Raw genomic sequence first — 15,138 nt, forward strand, 5'->3', positions numbered from 1 at the left:
GAACAATTCTTAAACACAAGAACTGAGTCTTAAACATTTGTTTCTAAGCCCACAGCACACTTAGCCCAGCGTGAGGCATATACAAGGCATATACAAGGCATATAAAACACCTATTGGTTTCTATAACATCAGTTACAGAAATCACAATTTTTTTTCATTCACTCATTCATTTATTCAGTGGGTGAGTATTGAACTTGTAACGAGTGCCAGCCGCTGTGGGAATCCAGAGATTAACAAAGCAATGACGCAGTCCTTGTAGGATTTGTAGTTGAGTGGATTAACTGTTGGGACTGCCTGTACTTCTGTGCATACAAAGTACATTGGAAAGTTGAATCAATGTTACTGATAACTTAGTTCTAAAACATAGAAAAAAGAAGAAAGTAATTCCAATTCTAACTGATTAAGTCTCCTTGGAAATTGTTTTAAGTCACCTGCGATCATGTTACAATCTCTGCCCAGGTGGCCAGGGTCTTCCAAGTCCTTTCAGAGAACTATCTACGGCTCCCAGCGTTCAGCTGCTACAGAATTTGCCTAACTAATCTGGAGGTTCTTGCTTATGTGGTGTATATATATCTGTCCAATTATAATTCCCAAGATGAAGCCTAGCTTTCTGACCTGCTTATCTCCCACACGTCAGATGTATAATAAATGTTCACTGAATGAATGATCTGTTCTATTAACACAAAATCATCATAATTATGATTTTGTCATATTTTAAGTGGTTGAATTGAGGCAATGCCTGGTCAGAGGTGGAAACAAGCAAATTGCTTTGTAGTTTAGGACAGTTTTGCCTCCAGAAGATCAGCCATAAATGATTTCATCATGGACTAGAATTATGAGAAAATGAACCTTGTGTAATTTTCCTATGAAGAAAACAAGCACATCAGTTGGAAGAAGTTGATTTTTATTTCATCCTATGTAAATTAAAGATAATTGTGAGTTCCCACCATGGTGCAGTGGAAATGAATCCTACTGGTATCCATGAGGATGCTGCTTCAAACCCTGGCCTCGCTCAGTGGGTTGGGGATTTGGCATTGCCATGAGCTGTGGTGTCGGTCGCTGACATGGCTTGGATCCCCACATTGCTGTGGCTGTGGTGTAGGCCGGCAGCTGTAGCTCCAATTCAATTCCCAGCCTGGGAACTTCCATATGCCACAGGTGTGGCCCTAAAAAGCAAAAAAAAAAAAAAAAGATAATTGTATTTTTCTTTCAAAACACTTCCTTCCAGCCTTGGGCAATCTCTACCTTCAGCACTTATAATCAGATATCTTTTTCCGATAGTGTGGATCAAATTCTTGGAAAAGGGCAAATCACATCAGATAAGAAGAGCAGAGAGAAGATAACGGCAGAACACGAGACCACAGATGACCTCAGTATGCTTGGCCGGGTGGTCAAGGTTGAAAAACAGGTACAGCTCAACTACACTGCTTAACTTTTTAGCCAGTTTTTCCCTGTTTTATTGAGATATAATTGATGTATATCACTGTGTACATTTAAGGCATATACAACATAATGATTTGACCTACATATATTGCGTCTTTTTTTTTTTTCTTTCTTTTTTTTTTTTTTTCTTTTTGCCTTTTCTAGGGCCACTCCCGTGGCATATGGAGGTTCCCAGGCTAGGGGTCTAAGCGGAGCTGTAGCCACTGGCTTACATCACAGCCACAGCAATGTGGGATCCAAGCCGCATCTGCGACCTACACCACAGCTCAAGGCAACGCCGGATCCTTAACCCACTGAGCAAGGCCAGGGATCGAACCTGAAACCTCATGGTTCCTAGTCGGATTCGTTAACCACTGTGCCACAACGGGAACTCCCCCGACCTACATATATTATGAATGATGACCACAATAAATTTAGTTAGCATTCATCACCTCATATAGACACAATAAGAAGGAAAACAAAATTGTTTCCTAGGAGTTCCTGTTATGGTTCAGCAGGTAAAGAACTCAACATAGTGTCTGTGAGGATGTGGATTTGATCCCTGGCCTAGCACAGTGGGTTAAGGATCCAGCATTGCCGTGAGCTGTGGTGTAAGTTGCAGATGTGGCTAGGATCCAGTGTTGCTGTGGTTGTGGTGTAGGCTGGCAGCTGCAGCTCCAATTTGACCCCTAGCCTGGGTACTTCCATATGCCACAGGCACGGCCATAAAAAGAAAAAGAAAAAAATTGTTTCCCTCATGTTGAGAACTCTTAGGATCTACTCTCTTAACACTTTTCCTAGATGCCATTCAGCAGAATTAGCTATAATCATCATTACATCCCCAGTATTTATCTTATAACTCAAAGTTTCTACCTTCTGACCACCTGCCTCCAGTTTCCCCTCCCTGTATCCCCTGCCTCCAGCAACCACAGATCTGATCTTTTTTCTATGTTTTTCAGGGTGTGTTTTGGTTTTGTTTTAGATTCCACATAAGTGATGTCATACTGCATTTGTCTTTTTCTGTCTGACTTATTTGACAGCATGATGCCCTGAAGGTCCATCCATGTTGTTGCAAATGGTAGGATTTCCTCAGCTCTGTGGCTGATTAATATTCTGTTGTGTATACGTATGTACCACAACTTACTTATCTGCTGCTCTGCAGTGGACACTTAGGTTTGTTTCCATGTCTTGGCTATTGTAATTGATGCTTCTATAAAAATGGGGTTCAGATAACTTTTTGAGTTAATTCTTGTTTCCTCTGGATATATTCCCAGAAATGGACTTGCTGGATCATAAGGAAGTTCTATTTTTTCATTTTTTGAGGATCCTGCATACTGTTCTCCGTTGTGGCTGCACCAGTTTATAATCACACCAGCAGTTTACAAGGGTTCCCTTCTTTCTCCATCCTCACCAGCATTTGTTATCTCTTGCCTTTTTGATGATGGTCTTTCTAACAGGAGTGAAATAGCTATGATTTTGTTTTTCTTTTTATGGCTGCACCTTTGGCGCATGGAAGTTCCAAGGCTAGGGATCAAATCAGAGCTGCAACTGAAGCCTATATCATAGCCACGGCAACACAGGATCCAAGCCACATCTGCAACCTACACTGAAGCTTTTGTCAACGTAGGATCCTTTTTTTTTTTTAATTGTGCAGTTGCATTATTTAATTATAATTATCATAAATTCTTTGATGGAGAGGAAATCAGAATCAGATCTAAGAAGACTTCAGCCTTCCAAGAATGATGTCAAATGACGCCCTTCATGGTGGATTATGCACTTATTTACTATGAGATATATTTCTTCTTCAGAGATTCCTTGTTTGTGTATCAATTGTAGATTTTTGGTTTGCAGTTATTCTGAAGATTTGATATGAGAGTCTATATGTATATGAGATTGTTTTAAGTTGTTGGTCTCTTAATTGCAAGTTCATCTCCAGTGTTCTGCATTTGTACCCACCTCTTCTCATGATTTCTGATTTTGATGGTATAATCGTGCATGGATGATTTTGTATTTTTACTGTATATATACCTTTACTGGTGAGCCTTGTCATTTGTGGAATTTTTGTTTCTGATTGCGGCCTTTTCTTTTCCTGCCTAGAGAAGCTCCTTTAGTATTTTTTGTAAGGCTGGTTTAGTGTTGCTGAATTCTCTCAGCTTTTGCTTATCTGTGAAGGTTTTGCTTTCTCCTTCAAATCTGAATGAGAGCCTTGCTGGGTAAAGTCATCTTGGTTGGAGGTTTTTTCCTTTCATCACATTAAGTATATTATGCCACTCCCTTCTGGCCTGCAGAGTTTCTGATGAAAAATCTGCCAATAACCTTATTGGGGTCCCCTTGTATGTTACTTGTTTCTTTTCCCTAGCTGCTTTCAAGATTTTCTCTGTCTTTAATTTGGGTTAGTTTGATTAATAAGTGTCTTGGTGTATTCCTCCTTGGGTTTATTTTATATGGTACTCGTTGTGCTTCCTGAATTTGAGTGAGTGGTTCCTTTCCCATGTTAGGGAAGTTTTTGGCTATCATCTCGTGGAATATTTTTTCTGTCCCCTTCTCTCTCTCTTCTCCTTCTGGCACCCCATAATACGGATGTTGGTGCGTCTAATGTTGTCCCAGAGTTCTCTGAGACTCTCTTCATTTGTTTTCAATCTTCTTTCTCTTTTCTGTTCTGCATCCGTAATTTCCACTAATCTCTCCTCCACCTCACCTATTTGTTCTTCTGCCTCCTATATTCTGCTGTTAGCTGCTTCTAGTGAATTTTTTTATTTGTTACTGTATTTTGCATCTCTTCTTAAGTTTGATATCTTGTATCTCTTTGCTCAGTGTTTCCTGTAAGTTATCCATCTTTGCCTCCAGTTTATTTCCAATGTCTTGCATCATCTTTAGCATCAACAATCTAAAGTCTTTTTCCTGGAGGCTGAGAATCTCCTCATCGCTTAGCTTATTCTCTGGGGTTTTTTCCTTTCTCCCTCATCTGAGTTATAGTTCTCTGTCTCTTCATTTTTATAGGTTTTTGGTGTGGTGACCTTTTGACAGATAATAGAGTTGTAGCCTCTCTTACTTCTGGTGTCTGCCCCCCTTGTGGCTGAAGTCAGTATGGGGGCTTGCTGTAGGCTTCCCGATGGGGGGAGGGGCTGATGCCTGCCCAGTGGTAGGTGGAGCTGATTCTAATCCCTCTGGTGGGTGGGGCTTATTCTCTGGATGTGATTAGAGGTGGCTGTGTGCCTGAGGGGTCTTTTTAGCCTGTTTACTGAGGGGCGGGGCTGTGATGCCACCTGAATTGTTGTTTGCCCTGGGGCTACTCAGCGCTGACTGACAGGTAGGGCCAGATTTTCCCTAAATGGCCACCTCCAGAGAAAGGCACTGCTGCTGAATATTCCTGAGAGCTTTGCCTTCAATGTTCCTCCCTCACAACAAACCACATTCACCCCTGTTTTCCCAGGATGTCCTCCAAGAACTGCAGTCAGGTTTGACTCAGATTCCTATGGAGACCTTGCTCTGCCCTGGGATCCAGTGCACGTGAAAGTCTGTGTGTGCCTTTTAAGAATGGGGTCTCCGTTTCCCCCAGTCCTGTGGAGCTCCTGCGCACAAGCCCCATTAGCCTTCAATGCCAGATGCTCCAGGGGCTCTTTCTCCCAGTGCCAGATCCCCGCACGTGAGGGTTTGATGTGGGGCTCAGAACTCTCACTCCTGTAGGTCTCTGGGAACCAGTTAGTTTTCAGTCTGTGGAGCTTCCCACCCCAGCAGTATGGGGTTGTTTATATCTCGAAATCGCCCCCCCTACCTCTTGATGTGGCCTCCTCTTTTTCTTTTGGAGTAGGATATCTTTTTTAAGGTTTCTGGTCCATTTGGGTGGAGATTGCTTAGCCTTTAGTTGTGAATTTTGTTGTTTTTAGGAGAGAAGTTGAGCTGCAGATCTTCTATTCTGCCATCTTAATCCTCTACTATCCAATGTGGGATCCTTAACCCACTGAGCAAGGCCAGGGTTCAAACCTGCATCCTCATGGATGCTATGTTAAGTCCTTAACCCATTGAGCCACAACGGGAACTCCCAGAATTTTTTTAATCAGAATTGACTATTGGCAATGGGATGTATTTTAGTGATTAACAGATTTTTAAAGGGAATAAAGTCAAGGAAGAACAAATAAATTTTCTTTATGCACAGATGGTATTTTCTAAACTCTGGATTTCTATATAAGGAATAGAATATTTCCTCTCATCAACTAATGCTTGAATTGGAAACAGGTATAGATGTGCAACAGTAGAGTTACAAAGATCTATTTTTTATGTGTTTTGGTTATTTTCCTTGTCTCTTAGGTCATTCTCTTTTTGTGTCTTTTTTTTGGGGGGGGGGTATTTTTAGGGCCACACCCAAGGCATATGTACGTTCCCAGGCTAGGGGTCCAGTCGGAGCTGTAGACCCTGGCTTATACCACAGCCACAGCAAGGCCAGATTCCAGCCACGTCTGCGACCCACACCACAACTCGCAGCAACACAGGATCCCTAACCCACTGAGCAAGGCCAGGGATAGAACCTGCATACTCAGGGATACTAGTCAGATTCTTTTCTGCTGAGCCATGATGAGAACTCCCTCTTAGGTCATTCATTAAAAAAAAAAAAAAATCATTATAACTACACTGAATGTTTGTTGACCCTGAGGTTGTGTCTTCTCATACAATTTTTAGAAATCAAGTTTCTCCCCCAATTTAATTATGCATATTCCAAGCATTTTATAGCTTTATTTTAAAAATTCAGAATCACCTAGATTGATACCTAGAGTCTAGATTTCTTTACAGAATAAGTTCCTTAGACTGCAGTAGAGTTCCAGAATATCTTCATGGAAGAGACCTAGGAAAGGCAGAGTGGACATTTGAACCATGCTTATATGGTTTCTGAAAACATCAGTTGTTGGTTTTAAAGAATGGGGAGCGAGAAGTGTTCGAGTTAGGTAGAGGCCAGAGCATCCCTCCCCTAAATCCCCCCTTGCCCCACCCCCACAGCTGGCCTGTACCTTCTAAGACAGTACGGAGTCAGGACTGCCTCAGGCTTTACCCTCAGTACTTACCTGTATCTGCACCTCCTGTTTCATTTCAAAATCTCTCAAAGTGAAGCCCATTCTCATTAACAGGTTATACATTGGCTCCATTTTCAGGTTCAGTCCATCGAGTCCAAGCTGGACTGCCTGCTGGACATATATCAGCAGGTCCTCCGGAAAGGCTCTGCCTCAGCCCTCACTCTGGCCTCCTTCCAGATCCCACCTTTTGAATGTGAACAGACCTCTGACTATCAAAGCCCTGTGGACAGCAAAGACCTGTCCAGCTCCGCACAGAACAGCGGCTGCTTGTCCCGATCAGCCAGTGCCAACATCTCCCGAGGCCTGCAGCTCATTCTGACCCCCAATGAGTTCAGCGCCCAGACTTTCTACGCGCTGAGTCCTATGCACAGTCAAGCGACACCGGTGCCCGCGAGTCAAGGCGACGGCCCAGCGGCGGCGGTCACCCACAGCATCGCACACCAAATAAACGCGCCGTCCAAGCCCGCGGCCCCAGCCACTTTGCAGATCCCGCCTCCTCTCCCCGCCCTCAAGCACCTGCCCCCCAACCCCGTGGGCCTGCAGGAGAGCATTTCCGAGGTCACCACCTGCCTTGCTGCCTCCAAGGAGAATGTTGCGGCTGCGCAGGCAAACCTGACCAAGGACCGCTCTCTGCGCAAGAGCTTCGACCTGGGCGGAGAAACGCTGCTGTCCGTCCGCCCCGTGGTACCCAAGGACCTGGGCAAGTCTCTGTCTGTGCAAAACCTGATCCGATCGACGGAGGAACTGAATACACAGCTTTCAGGGAGCGAGTCGAGTGGCTCCAGAGGCAGCCAAGATTTTTACCCCAAGTGGAGGGAATCCAAATTGTTCATAACTGATGAAGAGGTGGGTCCGGAAGAGACCGAGACGGACGCTTTTGATGCGGCGGCGCCGCCCTCCAGGGAAGCTGCCTTCGCGTCAGACTCTCTCAGGACTGGAAGATCCCGATCATCTCAGAGCGTTTGTAAGGCAGCAGAAAATACAGACGCCCTCAGCTTGCCCCACGTCAAGCTCAAATAAGTTCTTCGTTTTCTTTCTAGGCCTAGCAGTTCCTTTAGCCATACATATCGTTGCATGAACTCTTTCGAAAGCCCTTCTACAAAGTTGAATTGCAGGAATTGGGAAGAACATGAAAGGCAGTTTATAAGCCCGTTATCATTTAATTGCATGAAAATGCATGTTTAGGGGATGGCTGAAATTCCAAGGTACGACACAACATTCAGCCACTCATTTAGGAACGTACCTTGAGTTAAAAATCCTGAGAAACCAAACACTGCTAATGCTGTGGGGTGTGTGAAAAGGTCAAGGTTAGGTCCTTTAGAAGATTTGACCCTGTACTTTGAAATGATAAGCGTAAAATACCTTCAGATTTCAGGCATTTCTGCTTTGTAATAAATACAAAATACATTTTCAAAATTAAGTCGCCATGTATATTTTCACACAATGGCTACCATCAGCAGCTGCTAACCAGGTACCCAGTAAAGCAGGATTGGGGAATCATAGAAATGGCTGCTCGTTTCAAGATGATTTGCCAACCCATTCCTATCCATTATTACTAATGTCATTTGAATGTCAATTTGTGTGCTTTTGGTGATTTAACGCTGTGGCAAGCGATTTTGCACATGATTTTCGTGTTTTTTATGACGAGAATGTTCTTCAGTTAGCAAATGTGCAAATAATGCAATTCAGGGCCAGTGGGGCAAATAGACTGACTCTTTGACACCTCTGGCTCCATGGAAACATATTCCCTGATGGCTGACTCAACTTTATAAGTGGTCAACTGACACACAGGCCAATGAAATCCTGGGCAGTGGACTGGCCAATGGGATGGGCTGATCTGCCCACAGTGCTGCCCACGGAAGGGGGGTGCTGGTGAGAGGCTTTTCCCACCAGGCCAAGGCACAGACAGGATCCGGGGGAAGGAGACGTGGGTGAGACTGACATGGGAAAGGCTTGAAAAGAATCCAGACACAGCATCAGGAAAGGAGTGCAGTTCAAGGACTTCCCCCTCAAAGGGCAGCAAGAGGGAGAGAAACAAGCCAAAAGAAAAGAACTTGATTTTCTAGAAAACGAGTATTACCAGGGAATTCAACTCCCTCAACATCCCTTATTCTTATATATATAAGCAGAGAATTTGCCAGGTATTTATTTTTCAATATGCCCTGAATGTTTTTTGCTATTATGTAGTATGTTTTGCATATGAAAGGCTAAAACTAAACCTCCTCCACTTTTTTATACTGTAGTGAACATTTTCTATTCTCCCCGAGAATGTTGCCCCCCAATCTGAAATTATTGGTTCCGTTTCCTGGTACAAAAACATAGTTAGAAGCCAGGTAACACAGGTAGGGTCTACAAATCAAAACACTTCCTACTGTAGCATAATATAGCATGACAGCCAAAAGATCAAGAGAAACAAAATGAAAAACGTATTTACCGGAAAGCAAGCAAAGCTGACTGCTTGTTAGAAAGCAGCCTGGCTCTCCCCAAGCGTTGGGACTTCAGCCCGGGTCACGGCACTCAAAAGGCCAGGAGACGCGAGTGAGCGCTTCAGTTAAACCAGCCATAGAAGAGGTTTCTCCTTGCTGGCTAGTGCTGCCTCTGGAGAAACTTTTCCAGCAGCAGGGAGGAATGAAGAGGGCCGTCCAAAGGCAGGGCGAGGCCCTGAAATCTGCTAAGTCCTTCCCACTCTCTCCCCGAGCCGGCTTTCTCCGACCCTGTCTACTCCTACCTTTTTCCTCCGTGAATGGCATATGGACTCGCTGCCACAAGTTACCTTCCGGACTTTGCCAGGCCTTCAGCAGCCTCCGTGCCCAAGTAAAGCACTTCTCCACTCTACCTAAAACGTGCTTCACAACCTTTTAAGATCCTTGTCCTTTTTGATACACACGGAAATTTGGAAGGCTGGATTCTAGCACTCCAAACGCACCCACCTGGATTCTAGCACACTTCCCAGGAGTGTATCATTCAGAGTCTGCCCGGCTGCTGGAGACACACAGAAGTTAGGTTCTGAATTTCACACTCCAGTTAAAAAGATTTTATCAAGCTTTTGAAGCCATGATTTTCAGTTTTGCAACATGGAAGTTTAGTAAGAGTTTAGTAAAGTATTAAATGCAATTTTTCATCTACCCATGTCTCCACTCAACTTGAAGTTGTGATCCACTCTCTCGAGGCTGTACACAAGAACACACACACACCCCCTCCCCAACCTAAAGCCAGACACCACCCCCCCACCCCACCCCCACCCCCACCATGCACAGCAGGCTGTCTCCAAATATTAGTTGAGAAAGGGAAGGCAGTGGCAACTTTCAGGGAGCACTGATTCTTGGACATATTCTGTCCTGGGTCAAACCCCACTGGCAGCAGGAACTCTGAATGTACTGGGGACCCCTCCTCAGGCCTCTTTAGGCATTAGACACGGTACAGTTCATCCAGCGTTGCTGAAGACTGAAGTTTCAAAACAAAACCTAAGCCCATCACTGAGGGTTAATCACAGCCAAATGTGGTGAACCATGTTGTGAAAATCTTTCATGCCTTGAAGCTGTGACCATTTTGTGTCTATCTTAACCCTAGCACAAAAATTCTTGGATGTTAAAAGCTAGTCATATTGTGTGAAAACTGTAGGGTTCCATCTGCTATGTGACCCTCGATGAAGTCGGCAGGGGTCCTCCACTTACACTTAGCAAAATCCCTTTGGTCAATCCTGGACGGTGTCTTGAAGCACAATTTAGCTGAGCACTGATCAGCCACCAGCTTCTTTCTCAGTCCAAGTTTGTCTGCCTTCTTCAGTATGTAAGGTTGATCAAGCTAATGCTTCATTACAAACATCCCTTCTATGAGGTTACCGAAAAAAAGTTCGCTATGTCTGATCTAAATGTTTGCTTTGTCTTCGATTAAATTAATATCTGTAGATTGCAAGTTTTGTTTCAAGTAAGACACTTCAATGAGTTTTAAAGTCTTGATCTCCTGTTCTAAGGTGCCTTTCTCACCTCCCATTGACTCAGTGATTCTGAAAGTTCTTAATTTGCAGGTAAAACAAGTTTGACAGAGAGGAGGAAATCAGGCACAAAAGTGGCTAATTCTCATGTCCGTTTGCAGAGCAAAACCACAAGGACTGATGAAACCCGAGCGACTAAATTAATGGGTCACTTCATCCAGATTGAGAAAGTATCATAAATATTAACGTATCTCCCCAGAAGCTGATATTTTTTGCCTTAAAAATGACATGGTTGTGTTTTTGTAAAAGAAACTTAATTTAATATAATTTTGTGCATTTAAGTGAGCAGTTCTAGAAGTCATGTGTGACAATGCAATTGTCTGTTTCCTGAAAACAAATAAATCAGGAATATCATATCCATTTCAGGCTACCATTCAAATGTAATTTCCTTTGCTCTCTTTTATGGGGATTATTTGTTTTCAAGTAAAACATTAAAAAGATGTCTCTAAACAGCTGGTGTGACTGCCTGTATCTGGTACCAACTGGTTGGTTCTGAACTGACTGGGTTCCAGTCAACCAAACTGATCATATACAGATTTGGGGTCAAAATTAAAAATTATCTTTTTGCAACATTCCTGAAGAAATCATTGGTAATTTGGGAAGAGGAGAGATTTGCAAGTGTTTTGGGGTTGCCTTAAGAAAAGTTAACTTGATATTATAATGAATATTTTATATTCTCATATATTTTTTGATCGATCAAAACACAGATGCCAGCACATGTGAATCTTGTATTAACTATAATAAAAGTGTTTGCTAAACAAGTGTTAGAAAGTGGGGACCGACATTTCCATGGTGGCTTAGTGGTAACAAACCCAACTAGTATCCATAAGCATTCGGATTCAATCCCTGGCCTCACTCAGTGGGTTAAGGATCTGACGTTGCCAGGGGCTGTGGTGTAGGTCGAAGATGCAACTCCGATCCTTTGTTGCTGTGGCTGTGGTGTAGGGCAGCAGCTACAGCTCCAATTCAATCCCTAATCTGGGAACCTCCATGTGGCACAAGTGCAGCCCTAAAAAGAAAGAAAGAAAGTGGGAACCAAGCAGGTGTGCAAATGTGATAGCCCCTGGCTGCTCAGAATGACCAGTTTTAGCACCTACTCAGATCTGCCTACTTTGCACCTGTTCCAAAAGGGATCTTCCCCTCTGCCCTAAAAAAAAAATCCCCTTCCTCCTGTTCCAGTGGAATTATTTTAAAGGAGGCTTAGAATGCTAGAACTCTGGAACAAAGAAGAAGCAAAACCCCAAGAGAGGTGTTTCGGACATAAGGGGGAGGAATGAAGAGTGTCACACGACCTCCCACCAGGGCTCTATGGAGATCAAACAGGTGGGTACCTATTCTGTCACCTCCTAAAGACTAGAGAAAATAATAAGCAACCATGGGACATGCTTGCTTGACCAACTTAACAGTGTAAACGGCTTTCCAATGCTTTAGGACCTACTTTCTGTTTTTTGTTTGTTTGTTTGTTTTTTAAGGGCTGCACCCACGGCTCATTGAAGTTCCCAGGCTAGGGGTCGATTCGGAGCTGCAGCTGCCAGCCTACACCACAGCCACAGCGACACCGGATCTGAGCCACATCTGTGACCTCTACCGCAGAGTACAGCGATGCCAGATCCTTAACCCACTGAGCGGGGCCAGGGATCAAACCCACATCCTCATGGATCCTAGTCAGGTTCTTAACCTGCTGAGCCCCAACAAGAACTCCCAGGACTTTTAACAGTACTCCTAACCCTCACCATTTAAAAATATAATTATTCTAGGAGTTCCCATCGTGGCACAGTGCTTAACGAATCCAACTAGGAACCATGAGGTTGCAGGTTTGATCCCTGGCCTTGCTCAGTGGGTTAAGGATCTGGTGTTGCCGTGAGCTGTGGTGTAGGTTGCAGACGCGGCTTGGATCCCGCATTGCTGTGGCTCTGGGGTAGGCCGGTGGCCCTAGAAAAGGCAAAAAAAAAAAAAAAAAAAAAAAAAAAAAAAATATATATATATATATATATATATATATATATATAAAATTATTCTACCCTACTCCTTCATAAAAGTAGGTTCCCAGACCTTGAAGTAGCCATTTTTATCATGCTGGTTTCAACCACTTCAAGAATATAGTACAAATAAAAATCATTTCTTTGGGAGTTCTCTTGTGTAGCAGGTTAAGGATCCAGCATTGTCACTACAGCAGCTCAGGCCAATCCTGGGCCTGGGGAACTTCCACATGCTGTGTGTGCAGCCAAAAAAAAGAAAAGTGTTTCTTTAAAATTTTGAATATTTTAATTAATTACAATAATACTTCACCCTCTGGCCTACCTAACTCCAAGTTATTGAAGCTTTTACTGCATTTCAAAACAAATTTCTCAGATACACTACGTGCAAACTATAGCTGTATGCATTGCCCTGGAAATCACAGCACCACAAAACTGGTGAAGGGCAATCTTTCTATTCAAACAAGCAAACAGAAAATCCAGCAGTACCCTGGTGTGACAGATTTCTTTGCCCACGCCTATGGCTCTCTTTATTCCTATCATTTTGTTCCCTAGGACAAGTCCAGTGTGCTCTGGGATGAATATCAGGGTCCAGGGTTCCCACACACTGTCCCCTCCTTTCTCAACTTCGCACCTGTTTGCTCACCTCTTTCCATTACTTGTTTTTGTTTGTTTGTTTTGCCTTTTTGCCTTTTCTGGGACCGCTCCCACGGCATATGGAGGTTCCTAGGCTAGGGGTCAAATCAGAGCTGCAGCTACCGGCCTATGCCAGAGCCACAGCAACTTGGGATCTGAGCCACGTCCACGACCTACACCACAGCTCACAGCAACACCAGATCCTTAACCCACTGAGCTAGGCCAGGGATCGAACCCGCAACCTCATGGTTCCTAGTTGGATCTGTAAACCACTGTGCCATGACGGGAACTCCTCCATTATTTGTGTCTTCTTCCCCTTTCCTTTGCCTCATTGGTGTGACTACCTCCCTGGATTGCCAATCCCTGCCCCCTCGTGATCCCAAGGAACTAGATACACCTTCCTGGGGCTGTAGCCCAGGGTGCCACCTGCCTTTGTGTGAACCATGAAGACAGCACACCACATGCACCCCAGGTCAACAGATGCTTTTGAGTATCTCCTCACCTAAGCTCTCTGCACAATGATCCAACAGCACCTCCTGTTTGCACAGGTCCTGTTGCTGGACTTGGTGGCAAGAAGCCCCTGCCACTAGAGTGGGAACTCTTGCCTCAGGGAAAACTAACTTTGCTGCTTTAGATGCCTGCCCCCGCTGACTGTCCTGGATCCCTCTCTCAAACTCCACTGTATGCTCCCAGGAGAAAAAGGGAGCACCCCTTCCCTTGCCCCTGAGCCCTACAAACCACATTCCTGTTTCCCACTTCTCTTTACATCCTTCTAGTGCCTAGCCCATAGCCAGAGCCAGCCTAGTCTTTGATCCCAGACTTTAAAATGACAAATCATGCTTAGTGACTACCCAGTATTGTGCCAATAAATGCCTCCCAGGTATCATCTGATTTATTCCTTACCATGTGACCACAAGCAAGCTATCAGGATGGATTTGGCTGCAGGTAAAAGAGAACCTGGCTGAAATCCTTAAGCACAGGGACATTCTATTATCTAGCATAACTCAATTTCAGAGGTAAGGTGGCTCCAGGCAGAGTACAATTTGCCCAATAATGTCAAGTTTCCCAGTTCTGTCCCCTGGCCTCCTGGTCTGTAGCAAACTACTGGTGGTTCTTCTCATTGTCCACAAGATGGCGCCACCCACCTCCTTGAGCACATCTAACCTGGTGAGGGCTTGCTGGTGAATAGCCCGACCCCCAGACCCCCAAGCGGGATATAAATCCTTTGCTGACAGCTGATTAGACTAAAACAGGTCACATGCTTATTCCTTCTTTTTTCTTTTTAGGGCCGCACCTGCAGCATATGGAAGTTCCCCTTTCTAGGGCGGGTAGGGGTCCACAGTCACAGTAATGCCAGATCAAAGCCATCCAAGCTGCGTCTGTGACCTACACTGCAGCCCCACATTCTCATGGATACTAGTTGGGGTCTTAACCCACTAAGCCAGAACGGGAACTCTGATGTGCGCATTCCTGACCTTGGTAACAGTCACCATGTATGTATGTCATGACTGGCTTAAACTAATCAAAACTCCTCATAGTTAGGGGTTGGGTGAATTGAGTGGCAGCTGAAGCAACACTAGGTCCTTTAACCCACTGAAGGGACAGGGGATGGTTCCTCCTGCAGTGACCCGAGCTGCTGCAGTGAGATTCTTAACCCACTGCCCTACAGCAGGAACTCCTCACTAATCCATTTTTATTCATGACTTAAGGGACCTCAGGATCCTTTGCTCCCAGAAACACCTCCCCAAACCTACCTCTCAACTGCTGGCAATTGGGGACAATAGCCACCTCGCCAGACTGTTGGGGTGGGACCACTTTCTGCCTCCACTTGGACTCCCATCTTTCTCCTCTCTTAATCTGTCTACCTGTTAAGGTCCAAGGGGACCGTGGGGCTTCTGGGAGGGTAAGCTCTATTTTCATTCAAGCCAGAGCAACCTTACCAGGCAGGCTCCAGGTCTAAGAAAAGCAGTTTGTGAAGTTTTCTGTTTCCTTCGCCTTTACTGGGCTGCATGTCCAGAGGGCAGTTTACCCGGTTCCCTGGATC

General features: G+C 44.6%; 1 protein-coding gene across 7 annotated transcripts in view; it reads left to right on the forward strand.

Moving 5' to 3' along the window:
* Positions 1–10,932, forward strand: part of KCNQ5 (potassium voltage-gated channel subfamily Q member 5) — a 504,374-nt gene extending 493,442 nt beyond the window's left edge. For all 7 annotated transcript variants that reach the window (XM_021073129.1, XM_003480275.4, XM_003480277.4 and 4 more), the window contains 2 exons: positions 1,282–1,408; positions 6,567–10,932. In XM_021073129.1, coding sequence (XP_020928788.1) covers positions 1,282–1,408; positions 6,567–7,508 — 1,069 coding nt within the window. In that variant the 3' untranslated portion in view covers positions 7,509–10,932. The remainder of the gene's footprint in view (positions 1–1,281; positions 1,409–6,566) is intronic.

The sequence above is a fragment of the Sus scrofa genome, chromosome 1 (genome assembly GCF_000003025.6).
Source record: "Sus scrofa isolate TJ Tabasco breed Duroc chromosome 1, Sscrofa11.1, whole genome shotgun sequence".
Taxonomy (NCBI): domain Eukaryota; kingdom Metazoa; phylum Chordata; class Mammalia; order Artiodactyla; family Suidae; genus Sus; species Sus scrofa.